Raw genomic sequence first — 16,749 nt, 5'->3', positions numbered from 1 at the left:
ATTGCCCTTAGTGTCCATAATTGCCCTTAGTGTTGGGTGGGGTTACTGGGTTATGGGGATAGGGTGGAGGTGTTGACCTTGGGTAGGGTGCTCTTCCCAAGAGCCAGTGCAGACTCGATGGGCCGAATGGCCTTCCTCTGCACTGAAAATTCTATGATAATCTATGAAACTCAGATCATCAAGTCCCGTTAGAATCTGAGTAAATCTTTTCTGCACTCTTTCTAGTTTAATAATATTCTTTTTATAATAGGGTGACAAGAATTGTACACAGTATTCCAAGTGTGATCTTACTAATGTCTTCTAAAACTTCAACAAGACGTCCCAACTCCTGTATTCAATGTTCTGACCAATGAAACCAAGCATGCCAAATGCCGCCTTCACCACCCTGTCCACCTGTGACTCCACTTTCAAGGAGCTATGAACTTGTATTCCCAGATCTCTTTGTTCAACAACTCTTCCCAACTCCATACCATTAACTGAGTAGGTCCTGCTCTGATTCGATCCTGCAAAATGCATCACCTCACATTTATCCAAATTAAACTTCATCAGCCCACTGGCTCAATCGATCAAGATCCGTTACAATCCTCGATAACCCTCTTCATTGTCCACTCTGCCACCAATCTTGGTGTTATCTGAAAACTTACTAACCATGCTTCCTAAATTCTCATCCAAATCATTAACATAAATAACAAATAACAGTGAACCCAGCACTGATCCCTGAGGCACACCGCTGGCCACAGGCCTCCCATTTGAAAAACAACCCTCTACAGCTACCCTTTGTCTTCTGTTGTCGAGCCAGTTTTGTATCCAATTGGCTACCTCACCCTGGATCCCGTGAGATTTAACCTTGTGCAACAACCAACCATGAGGTACCTTGTCAAAGGTCTTGCTAAAGTCCATGTAGACAACTTCGACTGCACTGCCTTAATCTACCTTCTTGGTTGCCCCTTCAAAAAAATTCAATCAAATTTGTGAGACATAATTTTCCACTCGCAAAGCCATGTTGACTGTCCCTAATCAGTCCTTGCCCCTCTAAATGCCTGTAGATCCTGTCCCACTGATGAGTGAACAGAACGTGCCTGTGGGTTGGGTTATAGGCAGTAGAGTTTTGATGTGCAAAAATGCAGGATAACATTCTGTGTGGAATATAGAATATTTTTCAGCTTCTTTATAGAAGCTGTCCAGATAAGGGGGGAGAAGAACAATATGTAAGGTTGATGGACTAAGACCTAATACTGTTCCAAAAAAGAAATCAGGATTAATTGTCTGTGAACATTCTGCTAGCTTTAAAAAAAAAAGTTCAGAAGGGGTAGCACAATGGTTAGCACTGCTGCCTCACAGCATCCAAGTTCAATTCCAGCCTCGGGTGACTATGTGGAGTTGTACATTCTCCCCATGCCTGCGTGGTTTCCTTCGGGTGCTCTAGTTTCCTCCCGCAGTCAAAGATGTGTTGGTAGGTGGATTGGACATCCTAAATTGCCCTCCGTATCCAAAAGGTTAGGTGGGGTTACTAGGTTATGGGGATAGAGTGGGCTCTTTCAGAGGGTCAGTGCAGACTTGATGGGCTAAATGGCCTCCTGCACTGTAGAGATTCTATGATTCCTTGGAAATGCTGGCTAATGTACAACGGTCAACTCAGTGGAACAAACAATAAGAAAAATGTTAAGTTGCTCAAAATTGTTAGAAGCATAGTGGAAGAACATAAGGGAGACCAATATTATTGATTTAGATCCATGTTTTAAATGGCTATCCCTTTGTTTTGCTACTTGCCATTTTTTACTCTAACCAGCCCAACAAGATTTGTGATGCTAGTAATATTCCAGCTACACATGGTGATGTATTAGTTGAGTCAATGATGTTTTGGAGCCCAAAATTTTCCATTAATGTTAGGACTTTTAATTTTTTTATCATTAAAATTATACGGATGATGCTTACCAGTTTCCCATTGTAGTCTTGGCAGATGATCAACGGAAAGCCCACAGAAATGGGGCAAATGGACAATTCTGCTGTCTCTGCCAAAGTTATGGCAGGAGACTGGAGAATTTCCATGAAAATTCTAGCTTCAAGTGTCTTTCATATGATGTGTTGAGCTGAGGCTCTGCCTTCTGTAAAGATCCTCCTGTAAATCCTTGTCAGTCCCTTGTTTTCTTTTATTCCCTGTTCTTTGGCATTTATAATTTCTGTGCCTGGACAAGAAACTCATCTATACCTTTCAGATGAATTCAAAACCAGGAGATCCCCAGCAGGCTGTGCTGTTGCTCTGACATCAATGATGACACATCTTGATGGACTTGGCTGTCTGCCAATGGACTGCTTTATATTCCCAAGTCTCAACTGACACTCAAATGCTGATTGGTATACAGAAAGACTAGAGATAAAATAGGCTGTTTTTCCTGGTCCAGAGAAGATTAAAGGGATTAAAAATAATCTCTTTTGATTGAATAAATAAGGAGGAGAAGTAGAGACACATTTTTAAGGTAAAAGAACAAGAGAAAGGTGAGATGGGCAGAATTTTTTAATGCAGATTCAATAATCACTTTCAAAGGGAAATTGAACAAATACTTGATGGGGAAAAGAAATGCAGCATCTTGGAGAAAGGGAAAGTGTTGGGACTACGCGACTATGTCTTTGAGGGCCAGCATTGGCACAGTGAACCAAATGGCCTCCTTCTGTACTGCCTCATAATTCTATCAGATGTACATCTTGAATCGTGCATTGCAAATTTTGCTTATCAATTCTACGGTCAGGAAGACATTGAATAAGTTGAGTTGCACATTTGTTTTAGAAGTGACCCAGAAGATAGGATAATCTGCTTCAATGGGTTAATGAGTCAATGCAGCAATACAGTTATGGTACAATGCAGATTAGGTGGATTCTTGGTTTACTTCATGGCAGGGCTGAGTTAGCTTCTTGGCAAAACACCATTCTCAACTTCCCAGTGTAGAGAAGGGAGAAAAATTCAGCCAGGTTCACATCCTTGATCTCTAGTCAGTGATTTAATTCAGATGACAGATCAGGTTAAGATAGTCCTTGGCTATGATCACATTATGCTGCGAACAGCATCTATGATACTAGAATGAGCAAATATCAGTAGCTTCAGGTGAAAACTTGGGAAAATAGGTGGATTCCAAGAAGATTTGCAGGTACTGATTTAAATACACATTTTGTAATCAAGGTTGCTCAAGATGCTGCTGTGAGCACAGAAAAATTGGAGTTTGCAATGGAGATTTTTGAAGCTGTAGGGGATGTGTATTTTAATGGATCCCGGGACCAAGAGAAAGCCATTTCCTTCTTTCGGGTAAGTACCTTCTGTAGCACTCAGCCATCGTGTCAAATGAAAGCTCAGTTAGCAAATTTTCAGATTTCTTGTATGTGTCAACAGGACCGAGCACTTCCCCTTGCTGTTAAAATTGAAAATGCGAAGGTGGAGCTCAGACTCTGTAACAAGTTGACGGAACTATTACTGCATGCGAAGATGTATGCAGAAGCACTAGAATATGCCCAAACTGCTCTGACACAAAGTGTCACCCTTGGTAAGTCGAGCCTTTGGGTTCTTTTTGTATGTTCTCTCTTGCGTTTGCGAATCTCCTTCCAGACTCTTTACAGGGGGTGAGGGGGCTGGATTTTCATTTTTGGGCCTAGCCTCATTATGTACACTTGGTTAAGAGCCTAGACATCTATTTGAATAATAGAACACCTGCTACCCAGAGGAAACATAATTTAGCTCAGCTTCTCTGATCTTTGCTTCAATTTCACTTTTTGCATAGTTCAATTGGTTTCAAGTGCGGCTTTTTTGTTTTTGAAACTTCAAAGGGCCTGGATGATTGACACTAGCTTTCAGTCCAGATGTTTTTTCCATAGGAGAAACACATCGATGAAGTACATTTTTCCAAAGTGTTTTTCACACTTCCAACTAAATTGGTTCTAAAATGTGTATGGTGGGTCAATGGACATGGACTGCCAGAGTCTGGCATAGGGGCCTGATGGAGTGGGTTGGGAAATGAGATGGCATGGATTGGGCATGGGAGTAGTTGGAGGGTGAAGGCGTGTGAGGGCGGGAGAACCTTGGTGAACCTTTTTAAACAGCCTGCCTCCCCACTTTCTCCCGGTCCGGCAGCCTGATTCCAGCTTGCACCTGGCCCCAGCAATTAAGATCCTGCCTTGCGGGAACCTTGTTCCGAGGCAGGTGAGCTGAGCCTGGAATTTTCCTGACTCTCCTATTTGCCTCGAGGATGAAAATACAGGTCTTAGTGCTAGAAATGGAAGTGTCACAATTGTGCTTTTGGGAGATACCCTATTTGACAGTTAGATCTAAGATAGAGTAGAAAAAAGGAGTTTTGCACTAAGATACCCATAAAAGGAAAAGGGGCTTGTATTTATGTAATGCCTTTTGTGAACGTGAAATACCTGAAAGTGTTTTCTGGAACTGTCACCACTGTTGTAATGTCAGAAACCATCATGCATTAAAGTCTCACTGCAGACTAATGAAAAATCTACAATATTACATCTTCAGTTCAAACCTTTGCATTTCCACTTCTTTCAACTCTTTCATTTTCCTCCCTTGCTAATTTCTTTCTCTGTTGTTCAAACGTTTTCATTTATTTTTCTTTCAAGTTCAAATTTCTCTGTCTTTCTGTCTCAAGCTGTCTCGTCTGCAAATCAGTTCTAGCTATGGGTACCAGCATGGGTCCCAGTTATGCCTCTCTCTTTATGGAGTATGTGGAACATTCCTTGTTTCAGTCCTACTCCGGCCCATCCCACAACTCTTCTATCAGTACATCAACAACTGTTTTGGTGCCACCAGGGCCGGCTCAAGGCACCGGCAACTCGGGCAGTCGCCCGGGGCGCCATGTGCTAGGGGGCGCCAGAGACTCGGGTCCCGCGCATGCGCAGTTGGGCCGGTGCCAACCAGCGCATGCGCGGTGGCCGCCCTCCCCCAGGGCGCCCCCCCCCCCTCGGTCAGCCCCCCCCCCCCCCCCGGTCCGCCCCCCCCCTCGGCTCGGCCCCGCCCCCAGCCCTTGCCCCCCCCCCCCCCCCCCCCCCCCAAGGGCGCCGAAGTTCAGCTTGCCCGGGGCGCCAGCAACCCTAGGGCCGGCGCTGGGTGCCACTTCATGTTCCCGTGTGGACCTGGAAAAATGTATTAATTTCACTTCCAATTTCCACCCACTATCACCTTCACAAGGTCCATCTCCGAGGAAACCCACGCAGACACAGGAGAACGTGTAGAATTCACACACAGTGACCCAAGCAGGGAATTGAACCTGGGACACTGGAGCTGTCATCCCTGGAATGAAGAGCTTGTCGTATGAGGAACTGTTGAGGACTATGGGTCTGTACTCGTTGTAGTACAGGGTGGCATGTTAGCACAGTAGTTAGCACAGTTGCTTCACAACTCCAGGGTCCCATATTCGATTCCTGGCTTAGATCACTGCCTGTGTGGAGTCTGCATGTTCTCCCCAAGTCTGCGTGGATTTCCCCCGTGTGCTCTAGTTTCCTCCAACAGTCCAAAGATGTACGGTGGATTGACCATGCTAAATTTCCCTTGGTGTCCAAAAAGGATGGGTGGGGTTACGGGGATGGGGTGGAGGTCTGGACTTAGTTAGGGTACAGGCTTGATGGCCTCCTTGAACACTGTGTAACTTCTATGAGTTTAGAAGGATGAGGGGGGATCTTATTGAAACTGACAGGATACTGCGAGGCCTGGATAGAGTGGAGGTGATGAGGATGTTCCTACTAGTAGGAAAAATTAGAACCAGAGCGCACCATCTCCGACTAAAGGAATGATCCTTCAAAATGGACATGAGGAAGAATTTCTTCATCCAGAGGGTGGTGAATCTGTGGAACATTTTGCCGCAGAAGGCTGTGAAGGCCAAATCACAGAGTGTCTTTAAGACTGAGATAGATAGGTTCTTGATTAATAAGGGGATCAGGGTTATGGGGAAAAGGCAGGAGAAAACAATATCAGCCATGTTTGAATGTGGGAGCAGACTCGATGGGCCAAGTGGCCTAATTCTGCTCCTGTGTCTTATGGTCTTATGGCAGTCCTGAGGAGGTCATGCAGTTTATTCCATCACTGCTGGCTGGTGCGGATGGTGTTGCCCACGGCATTCATAGTCTCTGTCACCTGCGCCCAGGTACAACAAACGGCGGCGGCTAGCAGTCTTCTTCCCGGGCCTGGGTACAGGGTCATCCGCCTTTCCTCCACGGCATCCAACCGGGTCTCCAGCGCGGCGTCTGTGAACCTCGTGGCTGCTCTCCTTGCTGCCATCTTGTTGGCTGGGGTGCTGTGTGTGGGGGGAAACCGTTTATATGCGGCTGCAGCTTGTCAACCTTTCAATGTCAGTCGCAAATCCGGCACCATTTTTCCATGTGGCACCGGTGCTAGCCCCTTAACAGTAGCGGAATTAGTTCAGGTGTGGCGGCAGATTTTCTGTCATGAAAGTCCACAAATTCTGCGTTGGCGTCAACATGTCTCAGAAACTGAGAATCCCGGCCTATATCTTTACAATATCTTTCCTATACACTCAAGTTCAGAGTTAATATGATGTACATGTGAAGCACATTAGCCATACATCACATCGACCTGCTGGACACACTCGACCTGTTGAACACACATAGAAATTCAACTGTGGGCTGCACAGTGGAACAGTGGTTCGCACTGCTGCCCCACGGCAACGAGGAGTAGCGGAGTACTCCGTGCAGAGTAGCACATTTCTCCCAGTGTGGCACATTTCTCCCCGTGTCTGCATGTGTCTCACCCCCACAACCCTAAAATGTGCAGGGTAGGTGGATTGACGCTAAATTGCTTCTTAATTGGAAAATCCTTTTAAAAATAAAAAAAGAAATTCAACTGGAATCCGATTTAGAATTCTTTGGGTGCAGGGGTTGAACCACTGGTTTAAATTATTCTGAGTGACACAAAAAATGTAATAAATTATTAGTCTTGTAGTGCCTTCATTCAAAATTATTTTTTTATAGAAAAAAACAAGGTTATTGATGTCCCTGTTCAGTAATGAAAACTTTAACAATAGCAGGATAATCTATCATGCAACAAGCATTTATAATGTAGATGTTGGAATTCTATAGCCAAAGTAAATAATGCATATAGGACAAGAGAATATCGACAAAACAACACCCTGTCAGAATTAGTTATTCAGTTATTGGGAAATTGTGAAAACGAATTTTAGTGCAAATTGCTCACTAGCACAGACGATCCTTTTTTGTTCAGTCTTGCCTGCTATTGATTAGTTCATGGATTGCTTAGTTGAAAAACTATTGGTATTTAAAAAAAAAAAATACTCTCCAATGTGTCATTGAGATTTTTTACTCCAGTGGGCCCAGGGCTTCCATCTCATTAGTTTGAAGTAAAACTCATGAATTGTTGACTAGAGGTATTACGGTACCTAAAAATACCGAGACACCATTGGTGGATAAGGCTCGCTGCTTATTGGTCCATTGGTATGTAATACTTTCGTCTATTGGTTAAGGCTGTAAGGTAGCTCCGCCCAGTAAAGGCGGGGTATAAGAGCCCGTGTATCCCCCGCAGCTTCCTTTCTGTACCTGAGCTGCTGGGGGAAACATCTAGCCTGTTAAAGCCTTCAGTTCGGACTACAACCTCGTTTCTGTGGTCATTGATAGTGTATCAGCCAGTTTCTAATTTCCTACTCAAATGTTGAATTTAAAATTAGACTCTCACTTCTGTGGAATCTGCCTCAAGACCGAGCAGAAATCGAATGTTTGTGCAGTTGTCATTTTAGCTTATCAAAGGTGACTGTTCAATAGAAGGATTCCAGCCAACAGTAAAATGAAAGCAAAATACTGTGGATTTGGAAATCTGAAACAAAAACAGAAAATCCTGGAAAGGCGCAGCATCGAGTTAATGTTTTGAGTCCTCAGAATGTGTTTCTCGCTCCACAGATGCTGCCAGATCATCTGAGTCTTTCCAGCGTTTTCTGTTTTTATTTAAGACAATGCTGTTTTGTGACAATAACAAAAGAGAAGGTCTGCGATAAGAGTGAAAGACAAGAGACTAAATGACAAAAAAGTTGATGGTGCAAGGCTAAAGGAACTGGTTATGAGACCAGTAAAGATATGTCTAGAGGAGGTGTGAATGGTAGAATGATGAACAGCTGCCATCCAAGAGCAATCCAAGGCAAAAGAGCAAAAATCAAAATGAAAACAAAATGGGAGCAGAGTTCAGTCTGAAATTGTCAAGTGTTGAGTCTGGAGGCTGTATAGTGCCTAATTGAAAGTTGAGGTACCTTTGTTCAAGTTTACATAGAGCTTCATTGGAACATTATAAAGAGGCTGAGGACAGTGAGGTCGGAGCGAGAGCAAGGTGGAGAATTAAACTGGCAGGTGGCTGGAAGCTCGCGGTCATGTTTACTGACTGACTGAACAGAGTTGTTCCGAAAAATGGTCACCTAATCTGCATTTTGTCTCACCCATGTAGAGCAAACTGTATTGTGGGCAGTGATTACTAAATTGAATGAAGTAAATGTAAATCACTGTTGCGTCTGCACAGTGTGTTTAGGGCATTGGACGGACAATAGGGAGCGAATAGGAAAAGGGAATTGGGTGTTGGAGGTGATTGAAGAGTACACCAGTATATCGTGGAGGGAATGGTCCCTTCAGAATACTGAAAGGGGATGGAAAGAGATGTTGGTGGTGGTGGCATACACTGGGTGTGGCGGAAATGGCAGAGAATGATCCGTTGAATACAGAAATTAGTGTGGTAGAAGGTGAGGACAAGGGAAACCTTGTCATGGTCCTGGAATGTTGGGTGAAATGTGCCAGACATGGTCACTGCCCTGGTCAACCACTGTGTGGGGAGCCTTAGTTGAGGTAAAAGGAAGAAAAATCAGAAGCCCTGGTATGGCTGGTTGTATTCTCGGAAGAGATGTGATAGAGGCAGAAATGGGGTCCTTTCAGGAAGTGGGGGGCGTGAGGAAGTTTACTCGTAGTCGTGAGGACGTTTACTCATAGTCATTGTGAAAGTAGATGGGTTTGTACTGAATATTCATTGAAAACCTAACCTCCAAAATGAAGACAAAGATGGGTAGGAAAGAGTTTGGAATGGGCCATGGGAAGGTGAGAGAAAGGGGGAATTAGAAGAGTTGATTCATTTTTCCAGTTCTAGGTAAGAACTGGAAACAGCAACAGTACAGTTATTAATGTACAGGAAAAGGGGAGAGGGAGTCTTGAGTAGAACTGAAACAAAGAATGTTTCATATATCTCCTAAAAAGACAGGCAACCTCTGCGTGGTAAATGTAGAATTTTTTCCAACATAATTTTTTGGATCAATTTTAGACTTGTCCAAGGGCAGCACGGTGGCACAGTGGTTAGTATTGCTGCCTCTTGGCACCGAGGTTCCGGTTCGATCCTGGCTCTGGGTCACTGTCTGTGGAATTTGCACATTCTCCCCATGTTTGCCCCCACAACTCAAAAGATGTGCTGGTCGGTGGATTGGCCACGCTAAATTGCCCCTTAATTGGAAAAATGAATTGGGCAATCTAAATTTATTTATTTTTAAAACATTTTTAATTTAAACATTTTTTTTAAGACTTGTCCAAATGAGAAATGTGAATTGTGGGGGTGGGGGGGTTGCGTGGGCAGGCACCTGTTCTCCGCATCAAGCACAGCTGGGTCACTTGTAACATCGTGAGTAAAGCTGTCTGTATTTTATTGCAACAGTGTGCTGCAACCTCCACTTAAGATTTCACCCTTTCCAATTGCCTATTTGTCTCTTTGAGTGCGATTGTCAATTGGAATCAAATTAGGGACCATGTTGGGCTCTGCACCACGCTTTAGGAATTAGACTAAGGCATGTTTTACACTGGAACTTTACAGCTGAGAGAAAGATTGTTATCCCATCTGATTTGTGTTACATTATTTACTGTAATATATGTTACTCACTTTGCTTTATACCAAGATGCTCTTAAACTCGATGTTAATTAACACTCGTAGTCGTCCAATGAAAGCAAAAAAATTATCGAGTAACTAAACAATTAATCTGTGAGTTTGATTTTCTTAATTCTTTTACTAGCTATTAAAGAAACAAGATAGAATAAGAATAAACTATGATTAGCTGCACTTGCACTCTGAGCTAACTCTCTATACCTCTGGTCACTACTCACAATACACACGAAGAGGCGGGAACTCAGAATGAGTCTGTCTTTATACCTCTTGTTAGTGCTGCCATCTAATGATCACTTCGCTGTAATAAATATACATTAACCCCTTATGTACATACAGATATGCAGATCACTACAACTTGGACCTTTGCTTCGCTGTCCAACATCTAACCCACTGACCATCCATTTCTACTTCCACTTTTTATGAACTAAACATCTTTCAGAAAATGCACTTTTCTTTTTTCCAAATTCAAAATTTTCCTCGCTTGCACCTGTATTTGAGCCTGGTGCACTGTATTTGACAGATGTAATCAAAAGTGTTGTTGGATATCCTCGGAAACAAAGTTTTGAAGAAAAATTCAAAGGTTTTCATTACATTTTTAGGAAGCTATACTTATAAATAGCTTATGTAATAAACAAAGTTATCTTTCCAGCTAAGTCTGAGCACTGGCAATTAATTTTAAAGGCTAAATAATGTGAATAATTTCAGATTGTAAATGATTGGCATGTTTTTTTAAAGAAAAGGCTAGAATTTGTGCCTGACTATTATTATCGTCAGATTATCTTAAGTTTTAATGTGTCTATGTTGAGATTGATTTGGAAAGAGGAACTAATGTTTTGCTGCTTTACTGCATCATTCAGTGTACTTGTAAAAGCAGAAAATAGTTTCAGAGTTTTTGGATCTGAAACATCCGTAAGAAACATCGGAGATCAATTTTAAACTCACGTGTAGCGTATCAGTGAAGTTCACCTGGAGTTATGGCAGCAATGTGCCGGTAGGACCACAAAGCTTTGATTCCATTGTAATGTACAAGTACTAATATGCACCAATATTTGACGCTCTCAACATATTCATCAAAAACATCAATTTGAGGGGCAGCACGGTGGTGCAGTGGTTAGCATTGCTGCCTCACGGCGCCGAGGTCCCAGGTTCGAACAAGATAAAAATGAATGGGATACTCTGAATTTATTTTTAAAAACATCAATTTAACATTCCAAAGAGGAGAACTCGTAATACTGACTCGAAAGCGATGATTTAACCTAAGTCACCACATCTCACGCGTGGGGCAAGGTTGAGAAGGTATGGCCTTCTTGAATAACCTCAGCCAGGAATTGAACCCATGCTGTTGACATTGCAGCGCATTACAAACCAGCCGTCCCAGCTAAGACTGACTCTGCTATCATTGTTTTCTGAAATGCTCATTACGTATATCTCTTTGTTCAATAGGCGACACACTAAATGAACGGGTTACTTATCATCGACTAGCAATAGTACATCAGTCCCTTGGTCAGTGTGAACTGGCGGAACACTTTTATCTGAAGGCACTTTCCCTTTGTCCCTGTCCATTGATGTTTGATGAGGAATCAATTTATTATGTCAGAGTATATGTACAACTGGGAGATATGACGTTCTACGATCTTAAGGTAAGAAACATATGGCACGATTTAATAAACGGTAACAAAGTCCGGTAGCGAGCGTGTTTAGTCACGTGTTTCCTGGTGTTTACAGCGCCACAAAACACAATGCTGTTGAACGGCATTCAGGTTAGATAATCCTTATTGTCACAAGCAGGCTTACATTAACACTGCAATGAAGTTACTGTGAAAAGCCCTTAGTTGCCACATTCCAGCCCCAGTTCAGGTACACGGAGGGAGAATTCAGAATGCCCAACTTTCCTAGCAGCATGTCTTTCGTGACGAATGGGAGGAAACCGGAGCATCCGGAGGAAACCCACGCAGACACTGGGAGAAAGTGCAGACTCCACACAGACAGTGACACAAGCCAGAAATCGCACCTGGGACCCTGGAGCTGTGAAGCAACAGTGATACCCACCGTGCTATCGTGCTGCCCAGGATAGGGGGCCTCAGTGGGGGAACATGCAGCCAAGGCCGCACATAAGTCCCGTGTTCTGCACTGAGGAGCTCCACTCACCGGAAACTCCTCAGTGATCTCTGGAGCTCCCGCACAATCCCCAAACCCCCCCGCACCACCCTCCAAAAAGTGTACAGAGTACCCTCGGTCCAATTGCCACCGTGCGAGATATGACAGCTTGGCACAACCAACCAAGTAACCTAGCAGTGCCCCTGACACCTGGCAGACCCAGGATGGCACTGCCAGAATATCCAGCTGGCACAAGCAGTGCCAGGTACCACCATGCCCAAAGGGCATGCACCTGGAGGCCTCCAATTCCCTGTGAGACCCCCGCAAGTGCTGTTCCGTCTGGTCCCCGTTTGTGGAGGCCAGTACTGAATGGCGTTCGCCCAGGTCTCTGAGGTGGAGGGGATAGATCCCAACACCTCGGGTGCCTCGGGAAACTACATATTAAAGTGAGGGTAGCTGCCTACTTTAATATGCAGATTCGTCAAAAAGTGATCCCACCCACAATGGAAGAGATTTGCATTGCAAGGCTTGCATGATTGCATTAGATCTTGAGGGGTTGCGAATCAGATAGATCCCGGGAGCAGGGTCTCTCGGCTTCTATCAGCCACGTTGTGCTCGGAGCACTACTTTGCGGCCATTATATTTCTGTGGCATGATGGTTGTAGTGATATGATCTAAACAGAATATTGAGATGTGCAGATGTGCCAGTCAGAGGCTGGTTAGCTCAGTTGGCTCGGTAGCTAGCATATGGTTTAAAATTTTAAGGAAGGAAATCTGCCACCCTTGCCCAGTTTGACCTCCATGTCACTCCAGACTCAGAAATGTGGTTGACTCGTAACTATCCATTGAAATGGCTTAGCAAGGTCAATTAGGCAGGTCTTCGCGGGATGGGAGTCGGTGATTGTACTGTTTATTGTTCTTTGTACATTGTTTCTATACTGTTGCTGTTTGTAATGCCAAAAATACCTCATTAAAATTGTTTATCAAAAAAAAAGAAATGGTTCAGCAAGCAAGCCATTCAGAATACAGTATTAAGGCTGAACAACAAATACTGGTCTTGTCAGCGATGTCACATCCCAAGAAAGAATCGATAAAAAGATAATGCCAACAGCGTGAGTTCGATTCCCATTCCGCTGAGTTCAACTTGGGACCTGTCTACTTGCCCTTTCCCCAAGTGTGGAAGGCAATGGCAAACCACCACTGACAAAAACTGCCAAGAAAAATGGTTCAGGATGAAGCATCAGCAGACAATGAGCCAAGGAGCAGAGCGCACATCATGCGTGAAAGATGTGCTGGTTTAGTCAAATAATATTCATAAAGCTACACCGACTATTTTGAGATTGAGAAGGAGAGATCTGCCTCCTATTTACATGCCACTTCTCACATTATGTGCTGTGCCGCAATGGTACTGTTTGAGTTTCTAAAGCAAGATGATGTTGTGAGCAAAGAGGAAGCTATGTACTGCTCTACAAGGAGGGAAATATATCTTTGTTGCTACGAGACATAACTTGACAGGTTTCAGAGAGACTCTGGTGGGTGATACATTTTACAGCATCCAGCTTGATGGTTAGTAAGGATTTCTAAGATATAAAGACCAAAGAAAAGTTGGAAAAAGCTTCCAACGAAAATAAAGCAGCTCCTACCTCAAACTACTCGTATGAAAATTAATAGTCTCTCATGTCAGATTTATGTAAGGAATGTCATAAAGGTGAATCCTGTTCAAAATAGAACTTGAAGTCTAACCATGAAAGGAAAATCTTCATAACCTATTAAATTTCAAGGAGGTCAACCACAATGGGAGGAAGAATGACCAATTTTTCATGAATACGTATCAATTGCTCCAAGATGCAAGGCAGTAAGTAATAGAATTTCTACTCTGGTTCCCTGATCTTGCACCATACCTTTGACAGTAGATTGGTTAAAAACTCCAGAGAAATGGTGCAAAGGGCAGATAATGCTGTTGGTCTAGCATTTCAGCTGAAGATTACGAAGCCATTTGGGACACTCCTGTGGATGTCACTGACTTAAGTTCCAACAAGATAATTTTAGTAGATAAATGTACGTCAAGTTACTTTAGCCCTGAAATAAAGGGTGGAATTTTCCGCTCTGTACTAGCCGAGGTGAGAAAATCAGCATGTAGCTCTCCAAATTGTAGTGCACTCTGTGCAAAATAAAATCTAGGGGTGTGGATTTTGCCATCAGTGTTAGGAGCCTAGTAGAGGCAGCAATGCCAGCTCCACAGAGATCGCCCCCTCGCCCAACGGATACCAGGGAAGTCCCCACAAGTATCAGGCCTCGCCACCACCACACATAAAGGAAATTTCCCTCCTCCCCCCCCCCCCCCCCCCCCCCCCCTCCCCCCCAAATGGGGCTCTCTGGAGGGCCTGCCCCGGGCACTGCCCAAGAGTGTCCCTCTCCCTGGGGGCCCTACTTACCTTTGCACCTCCAGTGGGTTCCCCTCGACTGATTCCCATTTTTGTATTCCTGTTGGAAACGTCAGTGAGGTATGAATATTTAGTAGGGGGTGGGGTGGCATCATATGGCTGGGAAACCCTTTAATAACATTTTAATGAAGTTCCTATTACGTCAAGTAGAGGCTCAGGGTAAATCGAGAAACAAGATCTCACCAGCGAGAATCTCTTATCCGACTCTTGCGGGATTTTGGGCCCGCATTGGCATAAATGTTGACAGCCAACGTGGGTTCAAAATTCTGCCCAGAGTATTTATTTATCCTGTAGACAAGGGCTGAAGGATAATGAAAAATAGTGCAGAATTCGAACAGTGGGGACACTTCAAGAAAAGATCTCTTCACATAGAAGTTTGGCTGCTGTATAATTTTCCAAAGCACGAGTACAAACTCTAATGCTAAATTAGTACATTCCAAAGGGGGCCATTTCAAATGCTTAACTGTATAATGCAATATTTAATGGAAATTAGTTGACTGCTCTTTTTGTTATGCATTGCAGGATCCACATGATGCAGCAGGCTATTACCAATTAGCTCTTGCTGCAGCCATAGATTTGGGCAGCAAGAAGTTTCAGCTGAAAATCTGTACCAGGCTTGCCACGATCTACCACAATTTCCTTGTGGATCGGGAAATGTCACTCTATTTCTATCAGAAAGCAAGAAAATTTGCCAATGAACTCAATATTCGAAGACTAAATCTATCTCCGGCCCAGTATTATAAAACTGTAGCAAAGGCACCATCAAAATCCATCTTTTAAAGAGGAAGTGGCTACACTGCTCTTCAAAACTTAAAGGGACAGGAACAAAGATTGATCATTCTATTTTGGTGCAAAATATAAGCTGCTGACCTTGAAGGCCTTTTTCTGGACTCACCTTCACTTCTTCCTCCTCCTCCTCCTTGTATCGTCTGACTGAGATTTGGATTTCCTCCTTACAGGAATATGTCAGTGCCAGAGCTGTGAAAGATGTTTCTTTTCTTTTTAAAAAAAAGTTAATTCCAGGTTATGTTGGTTTCTTGAAACTGTACAATTAGAAATAGTTACCTGCAAACTTTTTTTTAAGGTAGAACAATGTAATAAAAATGTATAAAAGAATAAGTTTTAAATTCAGACGCACCAGCAGTTGAGAGATTGAAGTGTAGTGGGAATTTCAGTATTGAGCAGTGGCATTATTGCCATTTGAACTGAGCTAGATCATTCCTTATCACAAAGATGCATTGTAGTCCCCTTATCGTTCTTCTCTCCTTACCATTTTTCTCCATAATTCTATTGGCAGGACCACTTGACAGAATTCATATTAGCTGCACGCTGTAACTATCTGCGGCCACATTCATTAAAGTACACCCATTCGTGAATAATGCAGTAAATATTTGTCAATCAAATACCACTAATTATGGAGACATTGCTATTCACAGACATTGCAGGGGTTGGTCCTAAACGCTTCTGCGATAGTTGTACTGCTCATTGTTTAGTGAATGGCATTTTTAAGAAATCTAAAGGAGGGATTAAATGGTTGCTTGCTGGTGTACTGAAATGTGAACAAATATATCACTATTCATTTGTCATCAAATTGTAGATTTGTATGTTCTGTGTTCTTAAAAGTTCTTTATTATTTTTCCAACTTCAAAACAGAAGTTAGATGCAAACCAGAGCCGTATTCTTTCTTTAACCACATTTTTCAGCACTCATTTATTGGTGCGGAAAATACCTATTGTCCTATACCTTTATTGGACGAGGTATTGATTAGAAAAGCAAGAATGAAATGCTGGAACTGTATAAAACGCTGGATAGCCCACAGCTAGAGACCCGAGGATGAAGTCCACCAGGACCCAGGGACTTGTCGGCTCACAGCCCCAACCATTTACTCAGTACCACTACCCTGGGAATTGTAATTTTCCCGAGTTTCTCCCTTCCATTTCCTGATTTACATTTCGAACAAGCTCACATTATTTCTTCCTACTGTGTGGATGTTGTTTTGGGGGCCTCTGCACCACTCCCACAAGTCACTTCTTGCCTTTATGATTTCTCAGTTCTACCCGAACTGCTTCTACATCCTGGGGTGGACCTCTCACATTTTTTGAGATTGTGTGCAGTGCCGGGTGGCTCTGGCGACACCTGTCCCGGTAATCCGAATATGGGGTCACCGCACCTGTTTCCGTATTCGGAACCTCATTGATAAAAGTGACTTTTCCTCTGACTCTCCTGGCGGGCCGGCAGCTGATTCACCCACCCGCTGTCAGCTGACTGATTCAGCGATCCTGGCTGCAT

The 16,749-nt window shown here is 43.4% G+C and overlaps 1 protein-coding gene across 1 annotated transcript in view; it reads left to right on the top strand.

Moving 5' to 3' along the window:
• LOC119963257 (SH3 domain and tetratricopeptide repeat-containing protein 1-like) overlaps positions 1 to 16,129 on the top strand; it is a 111,243-nt gene extending 95,114 nt beyond the window's left edge. The window contains 4 exon segments of the mRNA XM_038792082.1: positions 3,176 to 3,298; positions 3,383 to 3,533; positions 11,363 to 11,559; positions 14,983 to 16,129. Coding sequence (XP_038648010.1) covers positions 3,176 to 3,298; positions 3,383 to 3,533; positions 11,363 to 11,559; positions 14,983 to 15,240 — 729 coding nt within the window. The 3' untranslated portion in view covers positions 15,241 to 16,129.
• The last annotated feature ends 620 nt before the right edge of the window (positions 16,130 to 16,749 follow it).

This window comes from Scyliorhinus canicula, chromosome 3 (assembly GCF_902713615.1).
Source record: "Scyliorhinus canicula chromosome 3, sScyCan1.1, whole genome shotgun sequence".
In the NCBI taxonomy this organism is placed as follows: Eukaryota; Metazoa; Chordata; class Chondrichthyes; order Carcharhiniformes; family Scyliorhinidae; genus Scyliorhinus; species Scyliorhinus canicula.
The sequence above is the reverse complement of the archived record's forward strand: the minus strand, read 5'-3'. Positions and strand labels throughout refer to the sequence as shown.